Source organism: Malus sylvestris, chromosome 15 (genome assembly GCF_916048215.2).
Source record: "Malus sylvestris chromosome 15, drMalSylv7.2, whole genome shotgun sequence".
In the NCBI taxonomy this organism is placed as follows: domain Eukaryota; kingdom Viridiplantae; phylum Streptophyta; class Magnoliopsida; order Rosales; family Rosaceae; genus Malus; species Malus sylvestris.
In genome coordinates this window covers 18,395,870-18,412,725 of record NC_062274.1, presented here as the reverse complement: position 1 = coordinate 18,412,725, position 16,856 = coordinate 18,395,870, and the positions used below count along the sequence as shown (strand labels likewise).

General features: G+C 36.2%; 1 protein-coding gene and 1 pseudogene across 1 annotated transcript; one reads left to right on the top strand and one right to left on the bottom strand.

Moving 5' to 3' along the window:
- Positions 1–3,217: 3,217 nt before the first annotated feature.
- Positions 3,218–3,736, bottom strand: LOC126602750 (uncharacterized protein At5g19025-like; annotated as a pseudogene).
- Positions 3,737–12,500: 8,764 nt separating this feature from the next.
- Positions 12,501–16,631, top strand: LOC126603659 (3-hydroxy-3-methylglutaryl coenzyme A reductase 2-B-like). The gene is made up of 4 exons (XM_050270577.1): positions 12,501–13,591; positions 14,349–14,530; positions 14,920–15,266; positions 15,916–16,631. The coding sequence occupies exons 1-4, from the start codon at positions 12,660–12,662 to the stop codon at positions 16,162–16,164; spliced, it is 1,710 nt and encodes a 569-aa protein (XP_050126534.1). The 5' UTR covers positions 12,501–12,659; the 3' UTR covers positions 16,165–16,631.
- The last annotated feature ends 225 nt before the right edge of the window (positions 16,632–16,856 follow it).

The following is a 16,856-nucleotide window of genomic DNA, read 5'->3' as shown; positions in this document are numbered from 1 at the left end:
TTAACCGTGACTTATTGTCGAAGAACACATACAGAACAGTCACTCTAATCCATTACAACACTGCCGTACAGATTGTTATTTATATGTTTCGATTTATTACAAGGAACTTTAACGAAAAGCTTCCGGTACTGTTTATTTTAACGAAAAATCATATTTTTACACTAATAAGTTAATCATGGTACTATTCACTTTACCCTTTATTTTTTCATTATCGTTAAAATTTAAAATTGTCAAATCATTTTCATTAGTTTTCTTTTTATCATACGACGGGATTGCAGACTTTGCCAAACAGCATCAACATCGAACTCAGTGGTTTGGATGTACAGGGATTTCGGAGGGGATCCCAACAAGGGTCGAAAACAAGGACAGCGGAAGTTAAGAAACTTCCTTCCCCTAGGTGACGCTGCTCATGAGGTGACAGTACCGAAAAACACGTGCATCCATCGTTTGAAGTCCTTAAGGAAAGCGTAAGCAGTATCAATTCATAATACTCATTTAGCGTTGGCTTAATAATTATATTGTCCTTTAAATAAAAAACAATCTAACACAAATACCCGCAAGTTATACGTTGATCCATCATATTATTGATATCTTGAATGTTGTAATACGTGACATGAAAAACGTAGCCACCACATTTAGTCCACTTTGGATGCAACTTAGAACTAAACACGTTTGGGTGGAACTTGGAAGACATCACCATCATGTGTTTGGAAGATGAATTATTGCACATCGAGTCTCCAGTCGTTTTTTTTTCTCTTGTTTCGAAAATCATGATAAAGTCTTCAATCTTCATCAACTATCTAGATTTTCAAACCTGATCCAATTAAAGATAAGCCTGTATGTGTACATGGGCTTGGATATCACTTCTCCAACTTGGACTCATACGTGGGCTTGGGATATGTTGCGAACTTCAACCAAACTAACCAGGCCCAATCAGATTATATTAAACCCAGTATCATCTTGTCCCAGGAAACTCGGAGGATTTTGTAAGTATTGGGTGGATAACCCAAGTGTAGTTAGTTATTTTATATGGCACATTTACTTAATAGGAAAGATAAAAATATTAAATTGGAGAACTTTGAAACAGAGGAAGTAAGGAAAATGAATCAATTAACTACGGAGACTAGTTGATTCAATTACTAATTTTCAGGTATATATTTTATTACAGATTTTAACGAAAAATTCACATTTTTATACTCCCATTGTATTTTTAAAGACAAAGGAAACTAAGAAAGTAAACGCAAATAACTCAATAATCAAAATGATTTTAATTCTAATTCATGTAAGCAGACATGTTATTAACCAATATTGTAGACATGTAAATCTAATAAGAAAAAAGAGAAAATTTGTTCAAAAAAATAAAAAGTAAGAAAAAAGAAAAACATAACCATAGCAAGTGGCCCAATGCTCAGAGCGCGGACTGTGGCTCTCCAATAAAAAAAAACGTGGGAGGTCCCCGGTTTGATGCTTCGAATTGCTGAGTCTATTTGGTTGTGGTCACGGGCATGGTGAAATTACCCATAGCCTCTCCGGGCCTGAAAATAGTGGATAACCGTGGTTTGCCACTACTTCTCCCCTTTTAAAAAGAGATGAGAAAAAAATGAAAAACATTTTATTAACGTTTAATATTCATATATGTTCATAAAACGTTTTCCCGATCATCATGTGTGCGTGCTTATTATTAAACACGTTTTGAATGCCATGCACGACCATGGGTAGCGCAATCCCATCCAAAAATTGAAGGAAAAATACATTTTTTTTAAAGAAAAGTACGATATTCATTAAACAACTTAGAACAAGCTGAGGATAGTGTACATACTAGTCCTCGATAAAAATCTTGTCATGAATTTCAACCCAAATTATGGAAAAAAGAGACACTGCTTCACACCCAAAAAGAAGCGAGCTACGTCTGAGTTAAACTTGGAGATGGAAGTCTTCTTTCGTTTCTCGACGGTGAAGTAAGACTAAGCTCATGAGCTTATTATCCTAGGTCGGAACAAGTTGATAGGATCCCCTTTTTTACGTCCTCATGTCCCTCCCGTGTGGCGACGTGGGGGCGTAAAAAAGGAAAGAGAGGGATGGGGTGTCATACACAACAATACACATATCCTCAAATGAACAATATAAATGGCAATTACAATCCCTTAAAGACATTAAAATCACATTTTAATTAATTAACTAATTTACATAAGCAATAGAAATTGACAACACGTACGTTAATTAATTTGCATGCCATTAATTCACATGCGGCGGGTTGAAAATTAGGTCTTGATTAATATCGCTCGATGATGACTTTTCTTCTTTGTGACTTTTTAATTAGGGGCATTTATACTTATGGACCTAAAGAAGATTATTTTTTCATTATAACCGGAATGCTTTTATAAATCTAGTTTTAGTCCCTAATTTTAAAACTCATTATTAATCATATTAAATACCCTTGCCCACTTTTATTATTTTCATTTTTTTTCTTCTAAAATACCTAATTTAATCATCAATAAGGCCTTATAAATAGAAATTTTTATTTCTACATTTCAAATTTAGTAATTTAAAATGGAAGAATTTTTAAATCATTTTGCTAATGAGAATTAAACTATATAAAAATTTATACAAACAATCACAAAACCAAACAAATAAATTAATATGTAGACACAATAAACAATATACATTATAAGGGTACATGAATATATACATAGGTGCATATATATAGGTACATATATACATAGGTTCATATGTATAGGTACATAAATGTACATATAGGTGCATATATATTGGTAACATTTATACATTGGTTCATATATATAGATACACAAAAGTATATATAGGTGCATATATATTGGTACATAAATATATGGGTAAATTACATAAAACTACCTCAACTATTGGGACAGTCACAATTTCATGCCCCATCTTTAAAAAATTTCAAAGTCATACCTTATCTTCGAATTTGTTGCAATGTCATACCTTTCACCAGTTGTTTGTCAATTCCTCTGTTAAATACTGACGTGGCTTGAGGTGGGGCCCACTTTCTATTAAAAAATTTATAAAATATTAAAAAAAAATTTACCCTTAAAAAGAAAAGAAAAGAAAAACCCCCATCTTCCTGGACTCCTTCCCCTTCCATACAATCCAAAACCACCCCAAACCTAGATCCCACCCACGCCAACATCTCCCCCCAGACCCACCACCTCCTTCTTGCCACGTCATTATCCTCCTCCTCCTATCCAACCCCTAAGCCTTCGAGCTTGGCCACCGAGCATCCGCATCAGGCCTGAAATAGCAGCACAGCACGGCCATTCGTTTGCGCCATCCACCTAAGCTTAGTTCTAAGGCACTCGTAATCAGGATTGCCCTCGTTGACACAACAAAACTCGACTACGAACAACGTGGTGGCGAAAAAGGCGACGAAGTCAACGACGTAGGGGACGGGAATGTGGTGGAGGTGGAGGGTGGAGTGAGAGAAGAGGAGGGAGATGGAGTTGAAGATGAAGGAAAAGTAGGAGGTGATGAGGAAGGTCAAGGAGAAAATGACAAGAATGAGGATGAGGAGGTCAAGGGTGGCCAACGGCGAGTGCTTACAGAGGAGGGTGCAATTAAGGTTTGAGGATTTGGGTTTGGGGGTTGGATAGGAGGAGGAGCATGACGTGGCAAGGGCAGAGAAGGATGAGGTGGGTTTGGGGGGGGAGATGTTGGTGTGGGTGGGATCTAGGTTTGGGGTGGTTTTGGATTTGGGTTGCATGGGAGGGGAAGATGGGTTTTTTTTTTTTTTAATGGTAATTTAAAAAAAAATTAATTAAATTTTAATAGAAAGTGGGCCCCACCTCAAGCCATGTCAGCATTTAACAGAGGAATTGACAAACAACTGGTGAAAGGTATGACATTGCAACAAATTCGAAGATAAGGTATGACATTGAAAATTTTTAAAGATGGGGTATGAAACTGTAACTAGCCCAATATTTCAGGTAGTTTTATGTAATTTACCCTAAATATACTTATGTACATATGCATAGGTACACAAACTATGTGTGTGTATATACACACACACGTGCATATAAACATATATGTACTGTTACCACTTAAGCAATTTTTGTACCCATATTGAATACAAATTAAGTAAAAATCTTCTATTTATAATACTAAAAATAAAACAGAACAAAAGTTAATAATTATTAGCTAGATTTTACGTGATATATAAAGTCAAAGGACCAAAATCAGTATTTAACCTTACACCAAACTTTAATGAAAAATAAATCTTATTTAAGGATTATAATTTAGTTTCCTATTTTAATTATATGACCGTACTAACTAGCTCTTCGTTTAATATGTACATAATCGTTCAAATATTATAATAAATCACAACCTTGAACCCCGTCCGTATATTGTAGATTGAAAAAGGTTAAAAAGGATCGATGATGATGTAAAAATTAAAAAAATTAGGCAAAATAGCATGTTGAAGAATGCTACATATTAGACTACGCTTGTGATTAAGTTGAGACATTATCGATATAATTAATAGTGAACTATTGATCCCATGCTGAAATCTTAACAAGATATACCAAATATCAAGTACGTAGGGCCTTTCGCCTTAATTATCTCTTACGTAACACAGTATGTTTATATCATCAATGTTTAAGAACATTACTGTACATGGAACATGATTTGTGGGGGACACATGACATGACGAACATGCATGCACGTACGCTACCTATCATATGTATATATAAAACACAGGATACAGGCATGCATGCATGATAAAGAATGGGCAGAGGCTACGGGAAGTATGGGAGGAGGAGGAGTTGGAATATGGTTGGAATGTGGTGGTTTTAATCGGTGTATAATTATCAATGTTCGTACGCGTGAGTTTGGCTTCATAAAATATACGTATTGCATGTATGCATGTATGAGACAGTAAGTCGTCCCTCTGGGGCTTCTATTTTATTTATTTATTTATTTTCATATTAATCTTAGGGGCTATACCATTTCATTTTGTGTTACATGTAAATAAAATTATTTTTAATTTTTGGTTTTTGATTTGTATTTTGTTTTAAAATTTTGGAGAGACGAGACAGTGATCTACTATTAAACACATTGTTTTGGTACCTAATTACTTGCATATATATATATATATATATATATATATATATATATATATATATATATATATTCACTTACGCAACTCATATAGGTGTCATTGGAAGTGAAATCATTAATTAGCCTATTAGTTTTCCGATGTAGAATTCTTGTATTTCAACATTTCGTGTGTCGTTGGTAGATATTTATTTTGCAGTACTTTCTACCTTCATTCCCCCGTCCCACATACCTCTTCTATATGGTAGAATAAAAACTGAAAACTAATATCAAAACGATTAACAAACCAATCGTTAGAGCAAAAGATATTAAAGAATACAATATATATGGTCGTGGGTTTTTTTTGTCTCCAATTCAATATCTTATTTGTGTTTCCTCTCTCTCAAATCTTGACACGTGTACAATAAATAACTCTAATTTAATATCGTCAACTCCTAATAAATTAAAAAAATGAGTTGTTATTAGCACACTAAATTTCATTTTACACTTTTTACAAATGTATTTTTCTTTCTAATTATAGAAAATTTGAAATGAAAAATGAGATTTTAAAAGTAGCATTGACAATTGCCAAAATAATTCCTAAAAAACTAAAGAAACAACAAAAGCCCAAGATAGCCACAACCTGACGGCTGTTAGGTTTACACACAGCTCGGTCCCCGACGGTCACCTAAGCTGCCGGGCCACCCCGGCGTCACCGGCGGTAACTACCACTCCTATTCCTCTCCGCCAAAACTTCCCTTCGTCTCCTCCTCTCTTTTAGCCTAAGATTTATATAGCCATCGTCCCCACAGTCAACCTTCCTTTTTATGAAGGTCAGATTCATTCCTGGGTTTAGGTTCTTGATATAAAAAATAATTCCGTTAAATAATGCCTCAGATTGGGGATAGAATCAGGGCTTTTTTTAATACAAAAAATCCAGTAAAATCTGAGATAAATCATCAAGTCTTGAAAAGAAACACGGGGATGTTTTGCGGCTGTCAGTGAAACCCAAGAAGAAGAATATTATTGGTGGGTCCGGTGAGAGAGGGGAAGAAAGTAAAATTGAAAGAGAGGAAACGAGCTATCGCTGGCGACGTTGAGTGTCGGCGCCGACGAGGTTGTGTGTGGTTTGGTGGGTGGTTGTCGGTTAGGTGGAGAGTTCGGCTCCTTTTGTTTTTCTTTAATTTCTTTTCATTTGTAATAATATTAGTTTTTAAAAAGATAACACCACTAAATTAAAAGCTAAGTACATAAACAGTTGCAAAAAGTTAGAGAAGAGACAAAACATTGAATTGGGGAGAGCAAACTCATAACCATATCAACGTGCAAAATTTCTGATGATGCACACTAAAACATTGAATTGGGGATAGCAAACTCGCAACCATATGAACGTAATAAACTCGTAACCATATGAACGTACAAAATTTATGATGATGCACGCTAAAACATTGAATTGGGGATAGCAAACTCGCAACCATATGAATGTACAAAATTTCTGATGATGCACGCTAAATTTTCTTTGCCAAAGAATACCAAACATGGTCACGGGTGGTCCAACTCATGCTTAACCCTAGATTGTCAATACAAGTATATTAGACCATCTCCAACCGAACGAGGCCAGCCCTCCAATATATTAATATTTTAATGAACAATATAAAGTCATATTTGCCTCCATCTCTAACCGAGGGCCAAAGGGTCATAGGGCTTATTTTAGCCATGTTACAAAAAATCGTCTCCCACCAAGAGCCAAATGGTCAAATGGCCATATGGTCAAACATAATTTATTATTTAAATTTAATGTTATTTAATGTTGTTTCATATTGTTTAATGTTGTTTCATGTTATTTAATTTAATTTAATGTTGTGTAATGGCTTAGGAAGTTATAAGAAAAAAAAATAGAATTAAAAAAAAAAAAAGACAAACAAACAAACAAAGGCATACCATTCCTATCGAATATAACCGACATGAATAAGTACAATGCCATCGAATATAACCGACAAGAATAATGAAAACTCTTGCCAGCCCAGGGTTGGTTGAGTTGGGCTAGCCGATTGGCCATTTTTTGTCCAGTGGGGCCCACGAGCCCTTTGCCCTAGCCCTTAGTTGGAGACGGTTTTTGGGCTATTTTCAGCCCTATGGTCCTATGAACCCTTTGGTTGGAGATGGCAAAAAATAACCCGAAAATCGTCTCAAAAAACAAGTGTATAAAAATAATTTAGATCGTACTAGTATAAAAAGAAAAAACAACTGGTATAAAAATAATTTAGATTGTACTAGTATTTTTTGGAGTATACACATAAAATTGTTGTATTCAATTATATCATTTTTGATGCACTAAGACAATAAAGAATTCACATGTGGTTCAATATTTTAGTGGATAGGGTGTTGAATTTTCACTTAATCATCCCCGATTCAAAATTTATCCCTTCCATAAATTATTATTATAATAGTTTTGATCCCTGCCCTCCACCTTAATAATAAGTAAGTTAAAAAAAAGAGTAATGTTATTCATACCATGTTTTTATACCACATTTCTATATCACCTTAGGTGGCATCTGATGTGAACAGTCACATCATTTGAAAAATTTGCAAAATCCAAAGAAATGAAGGAGAAAGACTCCTCGTATACCACAATCATCATTTAATTAACTAATTTTTCTTAATTATTAGTTTATTAAATAATGAACTAAATTTAAAAATTTGATTAATTCAAATGATGTGGCTATCCACGTCAATGTCACCTAAGGTTGTATGAAAATGTGGTACAAAAACATGGTATGGATAACATTACTCTTTGAAAAAACACCACATATATATTAAATTCACTTTACTTAAGCTCTTGCTCTCTTGATATTTTTAACCGTTTCTAATATTTACATCACATTATTACTAGCACATTGTGAGGCTTAGCTGCTTAGCTCACTCCCTCATCCCTTTATTGCAGATAATATCGTTTATTTAAAAAAAAAATACACCACATATATATGCATGGATATAATCTTTGGATATAGCTGCTACATAGTTGTATGATGTATACTTCACAGAATTTCAAGAATTTTTAACAAAAATAACATGCAAAATTGCTAACCGGAGAAAGTGCATAGTTTCTTTATTTGGAATCAGCTACAAGAGTTGAAGGCAAAAAGGAAAAAGCAAATTTAAGCAACAAGAAAAATATTAACAAAACCATTAGTCAATATTGTCCAGCATGAAATCAAAGGAAGTGAAATCGTGTTGCTGGCCACATTTGAAAGAGTAAGACGAAATCAGTCATCTTTTTTTTTTTTTTTTTTTTTTCAATTTTTGTTGATTTGTTATTGAACTCGTTGTCCCTTCTGTGATCCCCAGCCGTCTCCCTGCATACGAGGGTTTGAATTTTCAGTTGAATTCATTCATTCATATATTATAAACAAAAAAAAGTATGAAGCACAAGACATATAATATATATATATATATATATATATGTATGTATGTATGCATAAATATGTTTCTTAAGCAGGCAATTAAGTAGCTAATTGGGTAATTAAGCTTGACTTGGTGTGTTATTCTAATTACTAACTAAGAATTTGCCATATCTTATTCAAGTGCAGGATTGATTTAAGGTAACTAAGCTTGACTGGACGTTAATTAAAAACTTGAAGGGTTTGACCAATGGCCAATACATTTGTAAAGACTAACGTACATGCTCATGACTGCAGTAATAATAAACAAAACATTTTCTCTAGACATATTCAGTGGCGACAATAATAATTGTAGAATATCTGTTAAGGCATACTAAATGGCAACGATAATAATAAATAAAACGACCCTTAAAGTTTTACAAATTACAGTATATGAATCATAAAATCGAAGCAACAGTTTGTAAATGAACCTGAGTTATAGAAATTGATCACCACCACAATCCACGTCGTATCTTGGAATAAGCTTGTGATCCATAAGCTAGATCGATCGATCGATTGTTTGTTTCCCAAAAGATTGAACATATACCAGAAAATGACTTGGTCGGTCTATTGCCTACCCATTTAAATTTCTTCAGTTCACGTGAATGGTTATTTGAATTCAAATGCTCTCTGTTACAAGTTATATATGAGTAGGTTATTGATTCCATACGTTTGTCGGCAGCAGAGGCACATATGCAGTTTGCATCAGAATTATGAAAAAAGGGGGCTGTTTTGTTATGAATAAAGAATACCAAAATCTATGAATTTTAGTGATGTATAGTTCTCCATTTAATTGGAAATGTTTTAGATTCCACTAGATTATCAATATGTATTTTTGGTTAGTCAATTTTTAATGTTTGACTAAATTTTTGAAGAAAGTCGAGTTATACTCTAAAACCAATTGATGATAAGACGACTGACCAAACTTCTTATAAGAACACACATACAAAGTTTAGTTAACTTTCGACGTAAGACATTTCTTCACTCTCACAATTTTGACTTCACCATTGTGGTGTGACTTTGTTTTGGATGTGCTTTTGTTGAGTTTATGTATGACTCAATATAGTAAATGATATGAATGAGAGTTTCTATTTGCCTCGAATACTAAGTACAACAATAATCTACAAGTTAAAAGTTCGTGCTTATCATATTAGCATCGAAATCTTTTGGAATAAAATCTCATATATCAATAAATGAATTAGGCATGTATAATGTATTGACGCGTAAGGGTAAACTTAAATGGTTAAATTAAGTAAAGTACGAATATTGAATTGTATTGAACAAATCAGATTGTGTAAGTGTTGGTCATGTGGATAAAATACAATATTACACAAACATCTTATATTCAATTGCTTGTACAGATCGGTTTTCCAGAATAAAAAACAAAGTTTAATGTAAATATAATATGATAATACGATTTGGAACGTAATTATTATTTTGTTCACTTGTCGAAGTCTTGTACGAAAATTTAACAAAAAAGACGACACGTGAAAAAGGCAGACGAGAGGCAGAGATGAGTAAAATGGAAACAAAAATGGCACGTAAATTAGGAGGAGATTCTCTGCCCTCCCATTTTTCGTGCATTCTTGTTTTGTGTGATCCTGATTAAGCCACGTTAATATTTTATATTATTTATAGACATAATAAGATAAAAATGAATAGTAATATAAAATATTGACATAACTTTACCGTGACCACACAAACAGGAGGATACGGGAGGGCAGAGAATCTGCCTCCAGTAAATTAATATGAAAACTAACGAAAAAGATTTGAAAACTTTGAGTTTTAACAATAAGGACAAAATAAAGGGTAAAATGAATAGTATCATGATTAGTTTTTTAATGTAAAATTGTGATTTTTCATTAAAATAAACAGTATCGAAAACTTTTCGTTAAAATTTCATAAATTAATAGGAAATGAGAGAAGAGGGAACTGAAGTTCATGGCGAGTGACTTCCAAATTGAAAATTTGAATAAAACAAGCTCGTCATGAGTGCACGACGACGATGGTCAATAATCATGGATTTGTAGTAATTTTTGGGAGTCGCATATATATATACACACACTGTTAATGAAGTTACTAATTTGTTTGGAAATCTTTTTACTTTTTTAGATATTAAAAGTGTATTTTTTTTAACAAATCTCTACTAATTAATAAAATATTTATTGTCAACTAAAATTATATGAAATTACCAGTTTAAATTTCTAATTAAAATAGAACATGAATAAGAAATATGGGGTAGAAATGTAAATTCACACAACCAAATTTTGCTGTTTTTTTTTCAAAACCTCATCTATATTTAATCCTAACATATCTATTGTTGATGCACAAAATCAGTGAGGATTTTGGTACAACATAAAGTGTTAAGTTTGTGACCTTCGTTAGATTGTTTCGGTCACTAGTGTGGATAAGTATGTAAATGGATAGGGACATGAAAGCAAACACAAGATGTACGTCGTTCACCCAGATTGGCTACGTCCACAGAGTAGAGGAGTTCTCATTAATTGTGAAGGGTTTACACAAGTACATAGGTTCAAGCTCTCATTTAGTGAGTACTAATGAATGATTTAGTACAAATGACATTAGAAAATATTGTGAGAGAATGATCTCTATTTATAGAAGAGAGTTTCTAGTTTCATTCTGACATTGACACGTGTCTTGTTGTGATTGGCTTATGATGTTGACACGTGTCGCGCTATGATTGGCTTCTGATGTCGACACGTGTCGCACTGTGATTGGCCTCTTGATTTGAGGGAAACTCTTCCGGGTCCTTGACGGTATAACGTTAACCGGTGCTCAGTAGTTTCGAGATTGGTCAAGTATGGTACAAACATCTATAATTATAAAATAAAAAAAATTCCTAGTCTCACATTCTCTATAACTCTCTTCCTCTCTCATTCTATTTCAAAAACAAAAATTAAAAAAAAAAAATTTCCCAGTCCCCCATTCTTTATAACTCTCTTCCTCTCTCCTTCTATTTCAAAAACAAAACAAAAAAAAATTTCGCATACTTTGTGTGTGGGCATATGCTAGTAATAATAAACATGCTTTGTGACAATAAAAAGTGCTACTAAGCGTTTGCATTAAAAACGAAATTCTTAATAAAATAATTTAATAGTAATTTTTTTTAAAAGCACTTAAATTGCATGATCATTGATCCCATGAGTCATCAAAATGCGCAATTATGGTTCTTTTCGTTAACTCCGATACAATTTTTGTCAAAATTGGTCACATGCCATGCATGTGAGGCTAAATTAAGAGGCAAATATGAAAAATCAAATGAGAAAAGTTATAGTAATGGTCTCTCAATTTTAACTCAATTGGAGACATAATCTCTCAACTTTACTCAATGGGAGCAATGGTCCTTCAATTTTACCTCAATTGGAGACGTGAAATTTTGCAAAATTTTGACGGAGTTGACGGAAAAGATTATAACTACACGTTTTAATGAGTCAAGGGACAAATGATCATAAATTTTTAGTTGAGTGATCATTACTCCAATTAAATTAAAATTGCGAGACTATTGCTACAATTTTCTCTTGATGTTATTGGTGGAATTTGTATCTACATGATTATAACAACAGTTCCTCCAAATTTGGAGAAAATTTTCATTATAACCGGAACACGGATGGTACATCACGTATTTTTATATGAGTGACAAAAAATTTTATTTTTTAATTTATTAATTTTTTAACACATATATCACATTATTTATATAGTAACACATGATGTATCATTTCACACTTCGATCACACTAAAAATCTCTTTCAAATTAGACGGTCAACACTCCAAAAGTTCGCGAAGGGATTCACTGGATCCACAGATCCGATCGGAGAGACAAACCCAGACACGCGTAACCACAGCGTACGTGTGGGAGTGGGACTCCTGGTCCTGGCAGCCAGCGCGCCAACCAACTCACCCCGCACTCCCTTCTTCACTCCCTCCCTCTCCTCTCCTCTCATCTCCTCTCGCTATAAAAAAGGGTCCAAATCCTCCGCCTTTTCCCCATTCCAGCTCATTTTTACAACAAACTCCCTAACAAAACCCCAAATTAATTAAATAAACCCCCACCACTAATCCCTCCCTTTTGTTTTATTTGCCTTATTAGTTCCTTAATTACCTAATTCCCCCCTTTCTCTCTCTCGCTCTCTAATAATGGCAGTTCGCCGGCGACCTTCAACCGCCTCTGCCGCCGGCGAACCCATTAAGTCCGACAAGCAGCTGCTTAAGGCCTCCGACGCCCTTCCCCTCCCGCTCTACCTCACCAATGGCCTCTTCTTCACGCTCTTCTTCACCGTCGCCTACTTCCTCCTCACCCGCTGGCGAGAGAAGATCCGCAGCTCCACGCCACTTCACGTCGTCACGCTCTCTGAGCTCGCCGCCCTCTTCTCCCTCTTCGCCTCCGTTATCTACCTACTCGGCTTCTTCGGCATTGACTTCGTCCAGTCCTTCGTCTCCCCCAGCTCCCGCGCCGCCCACGACCCCTGGAAAGACGACGTTGTAGTCCAGCGAAAAAAATCCGTCAATGCCAGCGCACTCCTTTCCTCCACCTCCGCCGCTACAACCACCGCAACCACCATCGACGATAATTCGCCGGCGTTGTCGACCGATGACGAGGAAATTATCAAGTCTGTCGTCGTCGGAACCACGCCGTCATACTCTCTCGAGTCCACTCTCGGGGACTGCCGGCGAGCGGCTGCGATACGGCGAGAGGCTCTGCAGCGGACAACCGGTAGTTCGCTGGTGGGGCTCCCGCTGGAAGGCTTCGACTACGAGGCGATACTGGGGCAGTGCTGCGAGATGCCGGTCGGGTACGTCCAGATCCCGGTGGGAGTGGCGGGGCCGCTGCTGATCGACGACGAGGAGTACACGGTGCCAATGGCGACGACGGAGGGATGCTTGGTGGCCAGCACCAATAGGGGCTGCAAGGCCATCCACATGTCAGGCGGGGCCGGTAGCGTGGTTCTCAAGGACGGGATGACCCGAGCTCCCGTTGTCCGGTTCAGCTCAGCCGCCAGAGCTGCCGAACTCAAGTTCTTCGTCGAGGACCCGCTCAACTTCGATTCCCTCGCTGTCGTGTTCAACAGGTTCGGACCGTTCAACTTCAACCCTATTTCTTTTGTTTCGTTCTTTTTGTTTTCTCATTAAATAGTTCGAATTTCACCTGCGATATTTTGTATTTTAATTTTAACAATCTAATTTTCTCACTTTAACTCAAGTTGGTGAGTCTTATTTTCCTTTTATTTTTGTGTTGTGTTGCAAAACGATATTATAAATTAGTCTCACCAACGAAAGAAATATTCAAACTGGATTACAAAGAACGGGTTCAGCATGCCCTCACCAACTCACCTAACTTACATGTTTTTTTGTTTTTTGTTTTGTTTATTTGCGGGGCTAAAGTGAACACCTTTTATTTCGGGAGTTTCATTTGCATACAGTGTGAGTTTGTATTACTTTCTGGCGAGGAAGAGGAGAAATGATTAAAAAATGATTTTGTTACTAATTGACTAAAGTTGGTTAACTTTATCTTTGATCTGCTATATCTCGATGACGTTGATGGGATTGTGTTCCTTTCCTTCTTTTTCTTCGTGAATCCTTTAAATTAAGGAAAATAATTTTCACGCTCCCGCATTTTTCCAATCTTTAGGATGAATAAAGTGAAGAAGAATTAAATGACATAAACAAGAGGAGGGTAGTATAAATCCCTGTTTTAAGTGATCACAGAAATACCATTTTGTTTTTAAATTGAAGAGTTAATTATTATTTATCTATTAGTTTATGACACGGTAAGAATTAATAATTTGGAATTTCGTTTGTTGACTTGACTGCATATGCACTGTTCAGATCTAGTAGATTTGCAAAGCTTCAGAGGATTCAATGCTCGATGGCAGGGAAGAATTTGTACATGAGGTTTACTTGCAGCACTGGAGATGCAATGGGGATGAACATGGTCTCCAAAGGCGTCCAAAACGTTCTAGATTTCCTCCAAATCGACTTCCCTGACATGGATGTTATTGGCATCTCTGGTAACCTAATTAATCTCTTGCTTCCTCTTCTTTTTGTCCATAATTTGCATGTGAGTGTTAATTTCGGGAGGTTCTCGCATGTCGTCGGAAATTGCATGCAACTGAGAGCGTATTTCGTGATGACTGTTATACTCGTAGCAGATGTACAACGGTGATGACTACGTTTTACGTGACGAGTGTTATGCTCACAAGATAATGTTAGATTAAAAAAACCAAGGATGCAAAATTCATTGTTAGTCACGTTGGAATATGTATTTTGCCCTCTCAACTTTAAGTTGTCAGATCTGAAAGTGTGATTAGATGTCTGACAAGTGATAGCATAAGAAAAACAGAATATTTACTGTAATTGATTGGGTTGATTTAGTTTTTCTTTACTCCGGAATGTGCAGGAAACTTTTGCTCCGACAAGAAACCGGCCGCGGTGAATTGGATAGAAGGGAGAGGCAAGTCAGTAGTGTGTGAAGCAGTGATCAAGGAAGAGGTGGTGAGGAAGGTACTGAAGACCAATGTGGCTGCCTTGGTGGAGCTCAACATGCTCAAAAACCTAACTGGTTCTGCCATGGCTGGTGCTCTTGGCGGGTTCAATGCCCACGCCAGCAACATTGTTGCTGCGATCTACATCGCCACAGGTCAGGATCCGGCTCAGAATGTAGAGAGCTCTCACTGCATCACCATGATGGAAGCCATAAACGACGGCAAGGACCTTCATGTCTCAGTCACCATGCCTTCCATTGAGGTACAATACAACTATAATTAGTGCTTGATTTACGGTATCAATCCACAATTCATGCTCAATTTTAAAATGTGTTTAAAAGGCAATGTTAGATCCACAAATACTGCTTGGCTCCATACTATTTATGGAGTAATTCTTTGTTCAACTACAAATCACAAACCGACAAACCGACAAATATATTGACTTGTAAAAACATCATAAAACTTTTCAGCGCTAAGTGTTAAACTGTGATTTGTGTGTAAAATGGCTCCCTCACATCACAACTTGGTGTCCATTGTGATTTTCTTCAACCGCAAATTCCAAAGTAATACTAGATGTTTCTGCACAATTATTAAACAGTGTCGCTTCTGTAGAAAAAATTATTAGATATAAGACGCCAAGTGTCATATTCTGCTATTTCCAGACAATTTGTCTTATATCAACCTCCTAGGGTTTAAAAACTCCCGGGTTTGAAGGGTTAATGTGGAACAGAAGCCATTGGTGTGAGTTCCAACATATATAGAAGAACGTAACACCAGTGCAGAATTTACAGACATTTTTGTTTTTTTTTTTATGGCTTTAAGAAAATATATTTCTGAGTCTCTTTGAGATCTTCGACTGAGTTGACACCTAACTCATCCCAATTTAATTTATTTTACTTAAACTTTTTCAGGTGGGAACAGTTGGAGGAGGAACCCAGCTTGCATCCCAAGCAGCCTGCTTGAACCTGCTGGGTGTAAAGGGTGCAAGCAGAGACTCGCCCGGTTCAAACTCTAGGAAATTGGCCACCATTGTAGCCGGTTCAGTGCTCGCCGGAGAGCTCTCGCTGATGTCAGCAATTGCAGCTGGACAGCTGGTCAATAGCCACATGAAATACAACAGATCTAGCAAGGATGTCTCAAAACTTGCCGGCCCCCGCTAAACGTGGAAAGGAGAGAATACAATGTCATAAACACCCTTGGAACCTTTGGTGTATGTAGAGAAATAAGTAAGCTCGACGGTTCGGGGGTTTAAGAATGTCTCGAACCAGTGTGTGATAATTAAACTTGAGATGCTGACACAGTGATATTTCATGCGTCAACAAGTTTGTCGGTGCGCCATGTGTTTGTGACATAAAGCCACGTGTTGGGAGCAAGAGATTCCAAGCATCTGGTTTTCGGGGTGTCTGTTTTTTAACATGTGTAGTAGCTGGCTTTGTAATCTTTGATTGCTTGTTTGTTGTCAAGTTGTCATTTAGTTTGTACTTTTTAATTAGAAATAATTAATTTTAAAAACACATCCAAGAGGAGCGGTTGCTTGTATGTATTAAATATGCAGTATAAACAATTGTATATTTTTGCACGACACGAATGAGATTATATATATCCAAAAATCTCCCTCTTCTTTAAACATGGTATATTTTCTGTGTCCTTTGCTTTTCTCTATTCATCTGTGACTCCATGGTTGGTCATGATGAGTTGTGAGTATTTTTGTCAATACGACCGACCATAGGGTATTGGAATGCCAAAAAATATCCAAAAGCTAAGGGAGGGGTCCACGATGACAAAAATATCGCCATCCATCACGAATGCCAAAAACAGAGGACTACTAAATCTGCACTGAACAGGCAGATTA